At 42.4% G+C, this 17,786-nt stretch overlaps 1 protein-coding gene across 1 annotated transcript in view; it reads left to right on the top strand.

The window, feature by feature from the left end:
• The window catches only part of cacna1g (calcium channel, voltage-dependent, T type, alpha 1G subunit), a gene marked incomplete at its 5' end in the record, with an annotated part of 255,553 nt that extends 253,873 nt beyond the window's left edge, over positions 1-1,680 (top strand). The window contains one exon of the mRNA XM_080471574.1: positions 111-1,680. Within this exon, the coding sequence (XP_080327700.1) occupies positions 111-1,160 (1,050 nt within the window). The 3' untranslated portion in view covers positions 1,161-1,680. The remainder of the gene's footprint in view (positions 1-110) is intronic.
• Between the last annotated feature and the right edge of the window lie 16,106 nt (positions 1,681-17,786).

Raw genomic sequence — 17,786 nt, 5'->3', positions numbered from 1 at the left:
ACTAGTCTCCTCCCTTTTCATCTTCTCTGATTCCCTGGCCTTCCCCTTCCTCCCCATTGCTCATCTACCTCCAACCCCACCCCACCCCCATCCCACCCCCCCTTCTCCAGGCTGCAGTGTCTACTGATTCTCAGGAGGCCCTCTGTTCGGACGGAGCAGAGAGCACTGAAGGACTTGTGAATGTGGCCTCTCTGGGCCTCCCTCCATCCCCCACCTCCTCCTCCTCTTCCTCCTCCGCCTCCCCCTCCCCCTCCCCCTCCTGCTCCCAGCATCATCACCTCCACCACCTTCACCTCCACCGTCATCAGCAGCCCGCGCTCTGCCTGGTCCCCGCCACACCCGGCGCCTCCCCGAAACCCTCCCCGCGCCCCGGCAGCGTGCACACCCAGCACCACGACCAGCACTGCCTCATCTCCCCCTGCGAGCCCCCTCCGCTATTACCAGCTAGGTCGCACCAGCAGGAGGAGGCTTGCGAGGATCAAGAGGTGTCCCTCATCACACGGTCCGGGTTGGTGGGCAGCGACGACGTCACGACGGAGGACAGCAGCAGCAGCGGCAATGGGGGCTACGGTAGCTACGCGGGCTGCCCCGAGAGCCGGAGTCCCTGCTTGAGGCAGCTGAAGAGGTTCCACAGCGCCGAAACGCAGGGACGTAGTACCCTCCTGCCCCGTCCCCGCCCCTACTCCTGGCTGGACGACCCACGGCGCCACTCCGTGGAGGTGTGCCCCTCGACGGACTCCAGCCCCCAGCGCAGCACCGCCTCCACCTCCTCTGGGTTCGTGTCCCGGGCCGACAGCCTGCAGATCCCCGGCCAGATCCCCACCCAGACCTCGCTGCCCTCGCCCCGGCGCAAGAAGAAGATGAGCCCGCCCTGCATATCAGTGGATCCGCCCGATGGGACGGAGCCACAGTCCGGCCTCTACCCGAGCCTCGACGGGCTCGGAGGGATGGGGCTGGCAGGATTGGGGATGCCCCCTCCTCTGCCCAGCAGAGACACCTGCCTGAGGAGGCGGGCACCCTCCAGTGACTCCAAGGACTCCTTTGACCTGGGAGTTGGTGAGGGTTCGGGGCAGGAAGGAGGCTCTCCCAACCCCGGCGCCAACCCTAAGTTATTGACTCTTCCCAGTTTTTCCTTTGAGAAGACGAGCTCTGAGCACTGAACACTGACCTTCGACGGACACAACCCCCACGCACACACACACACAACACAAACACACACATAAACAGCTGGACAAACCCTCCACACATACACACACACACACAAACACACACACACACACACACACACACACACAAACACATGATGCACTCTGTGTATCTGTGATGGTGATAGTTCTAGAAATAATGCTGTAGAAAGTAATCATGGTAAAACTACAACAAACAGTGAAAACATCCTTGGTTTCATGAGGAGTGCGGTACTGTAGTAGTGTGACCATCTCTCGTCTTTGTATTGTTACTGCCAAAACTACCAGAGAAGAAGTGATACCACAAACATTTTTCTTCCACCAACGGCCACACGACACTGGCTGCGGCTCGAAACCCCCCCCCGCCTTGCCCCCCGACACATATGGAGGGAACATCAGCACCTGGGATTTGGCGCCCCCTGTGGCCACCATCGGAACTGGTGCTGCTCTGGGTGGACCTGGTCGGTGGGAGGCAAAAAGCAATATGAACGTTTTAGAGACACTATTTTCTTAAATTATTGGGCCATAGTGTTTGTACAGGATGTTGTTTTTAATTTCATTCAATTTGTTATTTTCATGTCTCTTTTGTGACCTTTTTTTTTTTTTTTTTGTCAAAAATGGTTTGTCTTTGTCTTTCTTTTTCACTGTAGGATATTTCTAGCTTTCTTGGTTTACTGAGAAAAGTGAACGTTTTTCAAAGTGCTGAAAACCATGTATTTGTAGGAATAATATATAAATATATAAATATATATATATAAAAAATGAGTCATTAAACTGAGCTTGGATTTTTAAGCACACGCATTAGATTGTGGTGATTTCATTGTTTGACGGAAGAAATGTTATTTCTGTGCTTCAGTTCGCTCAAATGTTACACAATTTGACTGGATGAAGAGATAACTGAGTTTCACATTGTCTTTTTTTGATAGCTTGACGGAATTAAACGCAAAGAATTGACCAATGAATGAGCAGCCATGAACATTATGTAACTCTTAAATCTGGCAAACACACAAGTGTAATAAAGCCCAATGATTAGAAAGTCACTTACCTTTGGTAAGTACGATCTAAAAAAAAAAAAAAAAATGTTTTGTTAGTATTTATGTTGAAAAATGACTAAAGAGGAAAACAATGTTTAGATTATGTTGGGTACTATAACCTTATGTCAGGGGTGTCAAACACATTTTATTCCAGGGGCCCATTTATCTTCTGGAGTGGACCGGACCAGTAAAATAGTGCTATAATAACCTTTAAAAGTCCAACTTAGAAGTTTGTTTTGGTTTAGTATATGCAATGAAAATACATATATTTTCACAAAACCAAACAATGACTACAATCTCAACATGAAGCCAACATATAACTGTTGCATTCTGCATCTTTTTGCAGACTCACCTTAACAGCGTGGCCTTGAGGCTCCACGTCTCTTTGATCGTTTTAGAATTTGCTTGGTGGTTTAGCCGACCAGATTGGAGCGTCTCGCCGGACGGTTTTAGCCCGCAGGCCTTATGTTTGACACCCCTGTGTGTGTATGGTCATTGAGGCACAGACGTGAAGTGAAGATTCTTCCTGAAAACCAGCCCACCAGGACCAAATGGGACGTTTGAAGCAGACATGGGTTCCCAGGTAATGGTGAGATGGTTTTCATTTTAAGCACATTTGAATCAGATTCATTTACAAACAGGATCCTTTGAAGGTTTTCATTGCATAGCCTCTGTGTCATTCCTCATGCTTGATTTGTGTCACTGATTGGGGCTGGATTGAACCGTAAGGGTCTTTGGATCTTGATCTATTCATTGGGTTTTGGGATCAGGTTCCAAGCATATGTTGGAGACATGCAGTTGCTGAACACTCACCAATGGGATCATTTTAGCTTACATTTTTAAAGTGGGAAAATCTGATAATATAGCACAAGTATAACCTGCCTGATTTGTTTATTTTTTTCAATAGGAAAGAAAAAAGAAAAAAAGATGTCTTTAGTAATGTACTGTACAATTTGGGCCTGTCCGCCTTCCCAACAGGTTCAGTGGCATCGTCTCCAGGTCTGGAAGCTACACCGCCACTTCTTCATAACTGGGATTTATATTCCTGTACATGTTTCACATAATGGGCAGAAACTGGATGATTCCTAGTCTCTGAAAGCCTTTCTCGGCCGGCTACGTCTCCTCGGTGCCGTTTCATCATTAATCCTCAAGGACTAAAGAAAGATCTGTCTTGGAGAATTTCTGACCATGTGTATCCTTGAGGACATTAAAGTACACACAATGCCAGACCTTTTCAAAAAAAAAGCTAAACATTAAAAAAAAAAGTACATTTTAACAGTATGAACAAGGATGCATATAATTGGTAGATTATTGGTTAGTGGTGTTATAGTTCCACCGTCTGGTTTGGGTTGAACTTTCTGTGTAGAGTTCTGGTGGTTTTTCTTTTGGTTGGATCGGCTTGAATGACAATAAAGATGGATGGTCTCCTCATCAAAACGTCCACAAAGGTCTTCCTCAGGTCATTCTAGCCTCTGCAACATATATATATATATATATATATATATATATATATATATAGCTATGACATAAGCTTTCTTCAGGTAAGTGAAGAAAAACTGCATCTCATCTTTTCAGTACAAGTCGGAATCCATCGCAAAGCCTTTCTCCCCAACAATCCCAGATTTCTATCATGGTGAGAAAGTGATTGTAAACCATAGGACTTCTGAATGGAACAATTTTCCTTTTGCAATAACTTACCTTACAGTTATATACAGTATGTGTTTTCAAAGCCCACCTTTCTTTATCGTTGTATTTCATACAATTCTTTTTTTTTTAAATAGGCTCAAAGAAGAAATGATTGGAAATATTTTCCAAAGATGGAAGTAAGCATGCGATTATAATTGGACTTCCTTAGCTTTGAGTCCAACCGAAAGCTCACCAGTTTCGTAAAAAGTGTAAAAGTTAAAGCAATCGCCTTGTGCTGGTAAAACCTGGATCAGGGCCGAGGTAGAAGAAGCCGTCAGTGATGGAGAAGATGGTCACTGCTAAACGTACACCACAGGTCCAACAAGACGCTTTTATAGAGCTCCCAGGGTCTAAATATCTACGCAGAACTTCCTCTATTAGTGTCGAGAACTGTAGAGCCTAAATGACATGGGGTGATTTGATGTTTCAAGTAAAAACATTGTTTTTTTGCATTTTCACTAGAGGAAAGTTTCGCATTTACATGCAAACACTCTGAAAATGATGTCCGCTCACGTGGAAACGGAAGAAATGCAGAAAACGCTCGAGAGAACAATGACAATGGTGAGTACGCAGATGTTTGTGTGGACACACAACGAAGTTAGATTACTATTGAGTGAGACTCAACTATAAAAACGAGTAAGTCCCAGGAGAATATGAACTGAGAGTCATGATGTGTATGTTTCAGACAAGAGCATTTTCCAAAAGTTGCACTTTGGGAGCTGTTTGGAAAAACTGTTGGTGTATTAGATGCATGCATTGCTTTTTTGAATTGGACAGATGTGTCTGTAGGTGATGTTCATGAAGCAGTCCTAATAATAATAAAATAATAATTGATTATATACCCCTGGCTACCTCAGTTGGTAGAGCATGAGACTCACAATCTCAGGGTAGTGGGTTCGTGTCCCACGCCGGGCGTCACCTTCCTGTGGGCTCACCACCTGCAGGAAGGTTCTTAAATGGTGCAATGTGATCTGGGTGACGGTGCTCAGACTGTCACCCCCGCGACCCGGAAACGGATAAGCGGAAGAAAATGAATGAATAATAATAGATTTTATAACACGCTTTACATAGAAGCAATCTGAAAGTGCTACGAGGAAATAAACAGAGTATCTAACATGCAAATTAAAAAAATCTGAGAATTATTGAGTTCAAAAAGGAACACTAAGAAAGACTTTTAAGAAAAAGCTTTTTTTGAAAGGTAGGGTTTTTTTTTTTTTAAACATATACAGAACATATATGGCCAGTGCGGCTCATGCGCAGTAGTCCTGCTCTTTTCGAAAGATTTGCATATTTCGACAGGTTTCAAAAAGTTCCGTTTTCAGTGGCTCCAAAACGTGTGAAACAATGAAAGTTTGTCATTTTCAGTTGAAACTCTCGTGTGAACGGAGCCTTTCTGCTTTTCAAGAAAGCGTGGAAAACATCTGGACTTTCAAGAACCTCATGTGGAGTCGTTTGCATGTTGGAAATCTCCTGGAAATACGATCGCTCCTCGTGAGCAGGCTGCTGACCAGCAGCCGTTACCACGGCGGTGTGCTGTGGATAAATCAGTCCTGACAGATTTCCAGTGAGCGGCGGTGGCGGCGGCGGAGCCGCAAAGCGAGCCGCAGATCAGTCAGATGTGTGACGCCCGAGAATCTCCCGTCCAGCTGTGAACAGTGTGCGGCACCGTGAGTAACGTAAAGGTTAGAACTTCATCTTGTTTGATTTGTCCACCGTGACATAGCGGCGATATAATAATGCTCCGCTAAATCTGCACTTCACGGCTCGACATGGTCAGTCAGGTGAACGCCGCGACTATAAATCATCTAACTTCAGCATCACACTTCCAACATTTCTAATTCAACTGCACTTTGGTCACTTGGCAGACACATGGAAGTGAGCTTAGAGAGGTTCAGTTGATTTAAAAACAAAAAATTCAAAGTGAGTTCAATCTTCACCTTTATTTACAACTGCTGTCCCCCCCTCCTCATTTACTGCCCGGTTGCATAATCGCATAGTTGTGCAGCAACAACAGTGATGTAACACCGTGAGCTTCTGCAGTGTGTGTTACAACACCAGCGCTGTGCCATGATTTAAGAGGAGACAAATGTGGCAGCAGCTTAAATCGTCTCCTCTGCTTTTAGTTCAGAGGGACGATAGAGAGACGAGAGCTGCAGGTGACATTCAAACGCCAACACCCACAGAGAACAGTGAGCCAGTAAACGGTGACTGAGCCACATTTCTGCTGCTAACAAGCCGCTGCATACAGTCATTTCACCCGCGTAAAAAACCACGCGCTCAGCTTTCGCCTCGACGCATGAGGTCACAAGTTTTGTTTAGGTTTGTTCGGGTTCCCAAAGGTCGATTTGGTTCAGAAATGTGTAAATGTGCTCAAAGAACTCCATCAGGATAAAAATCTCCAGTGTTGACATATTGACATATGTATATTTGGTTTGGCATTAGTTTCTGAACCTGTCTTTTTTTTTAAAGTACAACCATATGTACATTAAAAAAAAAGAAAAAAAAAAGAGAGAGAACATTTTGGATCTTGACATTTTGATTGCGCACGCTTCAACGATAAAAAGAAAAAAGTGCAGATGTCAAACACACTTGAGTTCATAGTCTCACCCGGAGTGCCTCCATGCAGATGTGAGACTGTATAACAAGCTGCTCATAAGGAAATAGCACTTTTACCTAAAAATACAAACAACGCAGAATTTTTATTTTTTTTTCTTGGAAATGAACCTTCGTATATATATATATATATATAGATATATATATATATATATAGATATATATATATATAGATATATATATATATATATATACCAGGTTCCCTTTAAAAATAAAACAAACTAAATGTAAATGTCTCAACAGAGGTTATGTTATACTTGTGTGAACATGGAAATGTTATTATTTGCCGTAGTACTTGCACGGTCATTGGTGTTTGGAGCCTAAACCTTAAAGGCGTGTGTTGACGACACGTGAACGTCATCATACTTCATCATACATACATGCAGTGGTATCGATTATGACAAAGTTGAACCTTTCTGTTAAGGAAAAAAAAAAAAAAAAAGAAGGGCGACATTAACAACCGGCATCAATACATCAATCAGCAGCAGAGATGATTGAAAGAGTGCAATTTGAAGTAATGACACAATGAATCATGGCGCAAATTTATTCATAAGTTTCCACTGCTCTTGGTTCTTCTAATCTACAGATGTTTCCTGGTGATTTATGGTCTCTACTTTCACATATGACCAATAATAAATGGGGTTTTATTCTTTGAGTTCAACTAATTATCTGTAGGGTTCCCACAGCGGCTGCTTCTCAGGCCACTGGTCGAACTCCAGTGTTGGGTAAATCCTTGATCGCACAGGACTTGTACCCCTACATTCCTTCACTCCGTTTTATCATTGGAGAACACAGTCAATTCATTTTTTTTTTAATCTTCAGTACTTATTTGGCCGATTGTAGTGATCAGAGAAAAGAAAATTCACTCAAGTCTTAAATCTGACCTCATAAATGACACGAGAACAGCGTTTCCAAAAGGTTGCATTAACATAGAGTTCTCATCCATAGAGGGGAGACTCATCACAGTAGTCAAAGCGGTTTCACATTTGACTGAGAAATCACAATAATCTTCTCCTTTTACTCCTTTGAAGCTGGAAAGGCAGTTTCTCAGAAGATTATTTTACTCCGACAGAGCGTCCTCATGAGACCCAAACCACAGACGACCTTTGTGGCTTCATGCAAACTCATATCAAAGATCTACTGGAGGAACGTTTATTTCCTGTTTACATGCTCTCTGTCACATTCTAGTTAATTTATACATTGTCAGCTGAACTTATGGTTTGGTTTACACGGATCTGTCTGTAGCTGGTGTATTTTTATTTTATTTTTTTTGCATCTAAATGTCCCTCTTCAGCTATGTGTATTCCTTATATCTCTGCAATGCGAAGTGATTGAAGTTTAACGATCTCTCTTTAATGGCGGGGTACATTTAGTTTCAGGAGTTGCAACACATGCTCTCTAAATAAAGCAGCGTCACCTTGCCGTGCGGCGGCTCGAGACGTGGCTTTAAAAAGAAAGCACAATGACCCTTTTGTGGGTTGCAGTTGCATAAATTAAAGGGGGGAAAAATGATAAAACACTGGCTTCTTCACATTCTGTGTTCTTTTCCAATGCAGCTTCTTTAAAAGATGTTTCTTTGCTCTTCCTCGCTCTGCTTCGGTACGTTTTGTGAATTACCGACTTCATCAGCCACCTGCTGAGAAACTGGATCCCTCTGGGTCGTCGACCAGGTCGTTACCTCGTCACGTCGATCCCTCACGTCCCGATTCATTCCCTCTTCAAACTTGATTTGATTTCTTAAGCGATAAGTGTCCAGACACCTTCCTGCCTTCCTGACTTAAGTTGTGCGTGCACTACACGCACACAGAGAACAATACATTATAAATATTAAGAATGGTGAGTATACAGACATCCGTAAGGACAGATGACAAATTTGGATTGCTATTCAGTGTGACTCTCAGTTGTAAAACTACCAAGTCCCAGGAGAATATGGACGGCGGGTCATTACTCCATTATTGCGTATGGAGCTGAAAAGTCTCCGTATTCAGCTACAAGTGCCAAAAATACAAACAAATCACCAGTTGTAAGTCGAGCCTCTTCACAATTGGCTGTTTTTATACCTGCAAAGCTTGACTCCATCCGGTCCACTTCCAATGCAGTGTCCTAAACAAGACCCTTCAATTGTCTTGACGCCGCGAAAAGTAGTTTACCCTTAAGACCAGCAGGGGGCGTCCACAAAAGTAAGATGTCACCATTTGGAGACCACCAAAAAGTCCACAGACGGTCAAGCCAACTGTTAAATATTTACAGAGATATTTCAGTTTGATCCAAAGCTAAGAAAGGAGTGGACATGGTAACATTATTAAAGGCTGTCGGTCTGTCTGCTGCAGTAAAATAAATGGTCAAAGACCTGAACAGCTGGAATATATCAGTGCTGCTGCATTATATGCCAAGTTAAGCTTTATGGCTTTCAAAGAACATATAAGTCTTTGAGGCATGGTTATTCTTCATCTACAACGGAAAAAGGAAGACTGTAAGATGTTCAAAAGCATTTAAGCATGTAAAGACGCCTGTTTAAATGCATGGGAACTTAAAAGGACTGTTGCAGCCGTTTTCTTTGCGTTTGCATGCGAATGAGCAGGAGCGGACACTCCCAACGCTGGACACTGACTCAGGCTGTCGAGTGAATATCTTTCAAAGAGGATGTGATAATGTGAACGGGCGGTAAAAGTGTTTTGTTTTTCAGCTGTTTTCAAGCGCAGTATGTTTTACTGTTGTCCACCTACATGACAAGTGAATTCCAGTAGGATTATCACTCTTTTTATTTCAGTAAGTGTCAAGAGTTTACTTCAAAGGATTTGAAGGATTCTGTCACGATTTGAAAAAGACGGAAATCTGCATGTGCGCGTACGATTCCTGAAAAGGCTAATGTCAGTAAGTACTGTATTCTAAATAACTGTCTCGAACGTGCACGGGTCTTACAAATTTTAGAAAAAAACGCAATCGTGTACAATAATGTACGAGGGGGAAACTCGAGCGCATTCAGGCTAACAAGTCAATATCGGCGGGTGTGTTGAAAGCAATATCTCGATTTATTGACAAAACCAGACAAAATACCCACTTTTCTCTCACATATTTTCAAACATGATGAAACTCTTATGCTCCAGCATTTATTTTACCTTGAATTTCGGATCACCCGCTGTGTCTTCTTTCACCTGCCTTCATCTTTTTATATTTCCTCATTTCATTCTTTCTTGTCTGACAGCAGGATACGCAAGCTGGCGGGGAATCCTCTCAACCGTTCTATCACGTTTGTTTTTGAATGCTGCTGGGGTGCTTCCGGATCTGAGTTTCCTTGTCTACATCTAATGTCTCATTTCCATGTACCCTTTAGATAATCAGCCCCGCGCTGCACCCTGTGAACGCGCGGAACAACGCTCCGTCAGACTCACTAAACCCAATTACAAGAACGGTCTCTCTGCTGGTCAGGAGGGATGGCAATTAGTGATGCACATGGAACAACACATGGAAAAACACATTGTCGAAGGGCATCGACAGGAGGCCCTTGTTTACCGGCATTGGTGGTTGTTTTGAAGGGAACCCCTCTGGGACATGAGCCACAACAGGAAGAGCATTTGCCATGTCAAAATAAGACGCAAATATAGAGTGGCGTCTACTTATACAATGCTTTGTGAATGAGCCTACTCATTCACAAATTACACAATTTCTTCAGAAAAATATATAACACATAATTATTTCATTTCATTCCATCTGGAATAACTATTCTAATGATCATCTTAAATGATTAATCATTTCACAGCTATTTGTCATTTAATCTGAGCGTCTACTGTCAGGAAACCCAACGCTAAACTTTCTCAGTTCCTCTCTGAGGAACATCAACTTTTTGGCCTTTGTCCGTCCAGCATGTAGTCTAGTACCGCTTTACCATCGATCCTCAAACAGGAGAACATATTGTAACTCGCAGGGGGAAACTGTTGAAATCCTTCATCTGAAATAAGTTTATTATTGATGTGGGGGCATGCGGAGTCTCGAGGTAGAGAGGAAATGGATGTGTACCTCTGACTTGTTGAGGGTTCGCTGTGAGGTCAGGACGGTATCTGGCAGTTGTGTCAGATACCACAGAATGCTCTGCGGAGACACTGGTGGCTCTTTCTGAGCATGCCATATTGATTCATAACATTTACAGGCCAAAAGTAAAAGCAACGAAGCCTGAAGGAGACATAAACTGTTCCTCAAGGTGGACCGCATTGGGGGGGGGGGGGGGGGGGGGGAGTTGCTTCTTCAAGGCAGCCGAGACGAAAGCACAACCTTTGTGTTGAGTAACCCGGGTCAGGACTAACTCCAGTCAACATGAAGACCTTGAACTGCTTGTGGAGGGTCAGGCCACATAGACCTCAGTCCTGATCGATACTAATATATCTCGCAATGAAAGGCAGAACAGTAAATGGCCTTGATAAACTACTGTTCCTGCTCTGCATAAGCTGATTTATTGAATTTTATTTGCTCGTAATTCAAACTGCGCTCCTGGAACACACCGATCTGCTCTCCACAATCAGCACACAACTTTATGTTTGGCTTCGCAAAATAGGGTTTTTCACCCTGTACTCATTCAAACTCGGTTCAACGTAGTTCAATTAAGTTAAGTTAGCCTTTCGTTTGTTTGTAAGTATTTTCTCTTTTCTTCCTTCCAGACAAATAGGTTTTTGGCAGCGTTGCTTTGTCGCGGAGATGAGCGACTCCAAACGAAATATGTCACAAATATGTTGCAAAAGCCCGAAGAGAAGAAAAGAGAAGCATATATAATGTTCCAAGACCCACGATTTCCTTGTTACATTCTGTTAGATGGTGTAAAACTAACCAAAGTGACAATATACTGAATAATTTATGCTTTAGAAAAATTCTAAATAGGATCTAATTCAATTTGAGTCTATATTTTCTTCACAGAAAATGATGACAAAATGATGAAGACCAGGTAAAGTAATTCCTGTGTCGTTTAATTTGGGTCTCAGTCAGGTTGAGATTGTATCAGTGTCTGTATCAGGATACATTAAATAAAGAGACAAACAATAAAAACAAAGCGAAACTGCACTCTTTCAAACCGTTCCCTTTACCAAATGTGATAAAAAAGACAATATGTACTATTTAATGTTAACAAAGCTGCAACTCACTACCTTCTGAATTTCAGTTTTATATAATAAGCTTCAAAATATAATCTTCAACCCATATCAGTTCTTTGTTCTTCTCCCAGCAGGACCAACGAGCTGTTTTTTGTTTATTCCAGGGAAAACGTCTTATGTTGGCCACAAAATAGTTTGCCTCAATTGTGTATCAATACAGAGTTTCTGGCTGCTTGAATCAAAAGCACTTCTGATCTTTCAACAGATGCATTATCTCCAGTTAGTTATTGTGTTTAATGAGGCGAAAGCAACAGGAAAATCTACATAAGAAATGCAAACCTCTGCAAATCTGGACCAGTTGGTTGCCTTCCTGTGCAAATGGAATCATCGAAATCAGCTTTAACAAAAAACACTACCACAGGAGAGACTTCATTTGGAGGTCGATGCTGATGGGAAAAGAATGTTTTCTCTTACCGCGTCACGCAATGACAACAATGCCAGAGCCATGTGTGGGAGCAAGTAGGTGTGCCGAGCCCCAGACAGTTTCCATAATTGTAACTGATAACAGCACAAGGACACGGGACTCGCCGACAACAATCTTCCCACAAGCCGTCGGACAAAGCCCACAGAAAAATAATGAGACAGAGCTGGGCGTTCAGTAATTAAACCATGAAGCACTAATGGCATGGAAATATTTAAGGATCTGTACTTTTTCATTACAAGAATAAACTATTCAGCTTTTTAATTAAGGTTACTTCAGCTCAGTAGCAGCAACAGCAGCCGTCAGGTTAAAGAAGGAGGATGGATGGCTGGATGGATGGATGGATGGATGGATGGATGGATATATGAATGGATGGATGGAAGTAATAAGGAAAAAGGTAAATAACTCTTTAGGGACATAAATAACCCAAAAGCCACTATTAACTTTAGATATCAGTATCAGTTGTGAGCATTCAGCTGCAACTGATATCTAAAGCCACTATTAACTTTAGATATCAGTTGCAGCTGAATGCTCACAATCACACCGGCTCATTTACATAAAGGTAACGATAATCCGTTTTGATTCCTTTCAATCCGATTGAAGAACAAATCCACACAATCTGCAGTATTTTGCCAGTTGCCCTCTCTTGGCAGCCGCAGTGTGCTCTTTGTGCAAACGTTTTGGTCCTTCACGTATAAAACGGAAAAGGGGTCGGCTCTGCTGCCAGCTGACGGCCAATGTTCGCCGCTGATACGCTGAGCAGATGGAGGGCCCAGTGTCTCACACAAAGTGGTCGGATTCCCGACTGTGCGGATGTTTCTCAGCGCAAAACAACGCGAGGAGGAGACCGTGACGACAACAGGAGATAATGAGTGAACCAGAGATGGTCCTCTGCAGACGACTGATATCCCTGGTGATAGAAAATGGATGAATCTACTACTATTTCTTCTACTTCTTGTTCCAGAAGAGACATCATTACAGTATTTTGGGGGGGGAAAACGCTATAAAAACATTTTTATTAAAAAAAAAAAAAAAAAAGATTATTTTAGTAAATGAATTTCCATCCAGGTATAAAGTAAGTCACTGCACGGCTGTAAAACAAGTTGCAGGGCAGATAGACTTATCGTAACTATTCTGTTATGTATTATCAATTGAACCATTCCCTTAATTTGATTACATATGTACCAACATGAGCACATGTATACGTCTGTTTGTCTCACATCAAGTAGTAATTGTAATTGACTTCCTGATATATCCTAGTGATTTACAATTTAGCTGTTCTGAGCTTGAAACAAGTAGTTGTTGACTTGCAAGTCCCCCCCCCCCCCCCCCCCATTACTTTTAAATCAATGTGTGTCATTTTATTCTCTTGTCACTTCAGTTTTATCATGAATCATCATTATCATTGGGAACAAAATCAAAAACTATAAAATTTCAGATGAAACTGACTGTGAGTCTGCCATTTGCTGCTGACTAGTGAACACCTCGTTTGGCGTTTTTCCACCAAAATCACATCCGCTTCAACTGGCAAAATGTTCTCAGTTTATTGTTGTTGGGATTTTTTGCGTAATGGTTAAAAAAAAAAAAAAGTCAAAGCACAACAACTGAATGTTGTCTTGGTAGCAACTGACCCTATTTTATAAAATGTGACCAACTGATGTCAGGTATTTGGTTGTCCTTTACAAAGACTTTTCCTTCAGTTCGCTGGAAGAGACACAGCAGGATATAAATACTGCAAACTATTTGGTCTTTTTTTTTTTCTTTCCTCATCTTGATCTATGTTTGATCTCGCACCCTTGACATTTCTGCAAAAGAAGCAGACGAAATCTCCGGCAACACTTGTTCTCCAATTACAGTGCGATCCTGTGAGGTTTGTATATCCACAGTGTACTTGGATATACTTTCACCTTTTGATGCCCTACGCGGTAATCAGAAAATAAACTTCTGGAAACCGTGGCCACCTCGAACCGACCTTGTATTAAGAGTAAACCAGAGGTTACATGTTTAGAGACGAGCAAAACTCAACAGCTTTGTCTGAATTGATAGACTTTAGAAGTTACCAAGCAACGGTTTTAATCAGCAAACAACAGCACATTTTAAGACTGCATATCTACTTGGAATCAGTGTTTTGTGTATTACATATAGAGTCTGCAGAAGGCAGCGGGGAACCTCCGGGGACGTGCAGCAGCTGCCGTGTGCAGGATATGAGCGTAAAGTCCCAGTGATTAGTAAACAGCCTCCGGGCATCAAGTTCCCGCGCTGTTTTTGTTAGTTAGCAGGACTGGATGAATGGGGAGACCCTACGAGGAGCTGGTATTTCCTGAAAAACATCCAAAAAGGGAGATTATTAGAGATTGTCAGCGTTTCTCTTTCCAACTCACAGTCTCCTTCCTCTTGCAGCGACGAGCTGCAACGACTGAGTCGCTGAGTTGCTTGGGCTGATTCGTTAACTTCAATATATTTCACATATTCCCCCCCCCCCACTATGAAATATTTTTATTGTTTTCTTGTCCTATTAATTGAATGACTGGGGAGTAGACCGGCATACGTATTCCTCCACTCTCGGGGTAATTGTGTGGGAGTGATTGAAAAACAAGATTCCCTTTAGTGAGTGACTCATATAATCTAATTCGGTGAAAAGAACTGAGGCTGCCTTCACCCGTCTGAAAACAAGGATTCTGTCGGGAATCTACAATCAGGTCACAGAACTATTATTGTTATCATTAGTTTTTCATATTCTTGTTTTGTCTGCCCAGCCTGATATAGAGTTTTAACACATCTGAGTCGTCACAATGTTTCTGCGTTGTTGTTTCAGAAAAGTTTTGCGTTTTCACTGCAAAGTTTTGAAAACGATGTCGGTTTGCATGGAAATGGCAGAAGCGCTGAAAACAATGGGGTTAGCATGCCATGGGTTAGGGTTAGGGTTAGGGTTAGCACAAGTTGGTGCTGAGGATGTTATGGTCTCTGTTTTTGTGTGTTTTGGGAGCATCAAAGTCTTGCGAAGCTCCCACTTTCTCTGTGTGTTATAAGTTTGGTCTGTTGGCTTGCCTGCTTCCATTTTTATGTTGATTTGTGTATTTATTTGGCTTTAAATTGTCTTGTTCCATTTTGTTCCCATTAGTCCCATTGTCTTTGGTGGGTGGGTGGATGGATGGATGGATGGATGGATGGATGGATGGATGGATGGATGGATGGAGGGATGGATGGAGGGATGGATGGATGGATGGATGGATGGATGGATGGATGGATGGATGGATTTATGCAGTCCAGTTCTTGAATTGTGAATTTCGCCAGTAACTTCATTTTGCTCACCAAACAACCAGACTTGAACAGTGGCTCTTGGTGTGCTTGCATTGTGTAATATTTCCGTGTGGTGCTATTGAAAGCCCGAGAGGACCGTGAATGCAGCATGGACCAACTCTAAAACCAGACCAAACCGATCTACTTCATTAACACAATATCCTCTCAGTTTGATTGTATTTGATGTGTTTAACAGAGGAATTGCTGTTATTTTCTCCTTTTACTTTATCAGCTGCTTGTTAGTTCTTAACATTCTTCATAATACTCCAACATGGAGTGTTTCACAATATTAGTGGGGACATGTTGCAGAATGAACATCACAGCATTTTTGTATTATAAACCCTGTTTAATGGAGAATTGACTTTAACATATATTGTGTAATTACCTCTTCAGCAGTCTGGATATCCTTAACATAATTTGTCCCATAATCACATCAGTGGTGATACTGGATTGCAAAGTGTTTGTGCATCATAGACGAGGTGGAACGGCCCATCGAACCAACTCGGTACAGAACAGAGATCAGAGTTCGCTTTCTGCCCGAACTACTTTCAACTTAAAAAACTGCTTTGACGTCCGATTCCACTTTTTGATTCTCATTCATATGGACTTCCAACTGTTCGTCTTTCCATACTCTCTTTTTTCCCCCTATTGTCTATCTCCCTCTGACAGCTTTCTCATAAAACCGCCTGAAAATTAAAGGATTTAGCTTTGTTGAGGTATTAAACTAAGCCAGATGAAAACAGATCAGACGTAATAACCTGTGTTTGTTCAGCGGATGAGCCAAGTCATTGAGATTCCAATCCGAGCGGCAGTGCAAGACAAAGACAGACAAATGCACTCCTAACGAGATTTTTCCGTCTTTCTGAACGAGACGGATGTCATCGTGGGGCCTCCTATTTCTGTAGCTTCCACATCTCTATGTGAATTCATTAGAGAACCTTCACATTAGTGAGCTCAACCTGCAGAAATGATTGCATAGATGCAGCAGATGTTTATGTCATGTCATTCAGCCTTGATTAGGAAGTTATCACTATATAATTCCCACACCTATTGGGAAGCAATTCTCCTTTAATTTGCCTGTAATCAACCAGCAATTTAATAAGCACTGACTTAGAGAAGAACAACGTGGTATTTTCAAAAATAGACTAAAATCCACTTGCTGTCTGATTAGAATTATCTGGGGACTGATGCTTTTCAAACCACATTTCTCTACATGAATTGTTCATAGGGGAAGCGCACAACCCCGATTATAAAGAGAGGTCACCAGCTGCATTGTCAAATCATTCATCATTGACCTTTTGATTCAACTGATAAATGTACTAATTGGAAATCACCACAATTCCAATGAATAAAACCGACTGTTACCTTTTCTGCTCTGTGTGGATGGACTTTGATAGTGGTCTTTACACTGTTTGTGAAATTTAACCATTTATACATAAACACAAACTAATGGCAACCACCATTGGTAATTAGGTGCTTGGCCTCCTTTGGAAACAATTAGATTCCTCAGGGTGTCTCTCTCTCTCAAGGACTTTGTCATCTGGACAGGTCAGGGTCAAACAGTCAACATTAGGAGAGACATGAGACACTCAAACAAACTGAACCGCAGTTCCTCCTGCTCCATGTTTTTGAATACAGCAAGGTGGACGAAATGAGACTGAAAGCATTTTGTGATCAACTATTCAACAACAAAACTTATATCACATATAGGACAAATATCATCTCTTCTTCCTTGTATAAATATTCAAGAAAGGTGATGGGAAATTCAGGGCCAGGTTTACAGATTTGAATCCCACAGCTGACAGGTCATCACCGTGGATCCCTGAGCAAGATGCTTGACCACAATCTCCCCCGGTGCTGTATCCCGGCAGCCCAATCCTGGACATTTTTTTTGAATAAGCTTGAGAAACACCGTTGCTGTTCACGTACGTCATTTTGACACCAACCCGACCGACACCAGAAATCGTTGGGAGGCAAAGCCTTGAAAATGGAACATGTAATGAGCACCATTGCACGGGCAGTTGCTTTCGTCTGAACGAGAGAAATTTAAATCACTGCCAGTTCAAGTCTGTTCTGGAGGAGTTACGCTCCGAATGTGGTGACTTGGCATATCACAAGAGGTGCGATGGATAAGCCAAGGAAAAGTGGCGAAAAGATGTTTTGGGTTAGGGCTAGGAGATCTGTCAGAAACCAAAAGGAAAGACACAACAAGGTTTTGGGAGTCACAGTGTGAAGTTTCTGTACGGCATCACAAACCATCTTAATGCCACAGGCATGTCCACGACATTGGAGGCTTTAAAAACCAAGCCGTGCTTGTGGGGGACGCAGAAGCCGAAAGAAAACTTGAGCCTATTTCCGTGCTGCCAAACTATGAAAGACCAGCTCTCTACCACCAAGTACACAGTTTTCT

The sequence above is a fragment of the Lipophrys pholis genome, assembly GCF_963383615.2.
Source record: "Lipophrys pholis genome assembly, chromosome: 1".
Taxonomy (NCBI): domain Eukaryota; kingdom Metazoa; phylum Chordata; class Actinopteri; order Blenniiformes; family Blenniidae; genus Lipophrys; species Lipophrys pholis.
The sequence above is the reverse complement of the archived record's forward strand: the minus strand, read 5'-3'. Positions and strand labels throughout refer to the sequence as shown.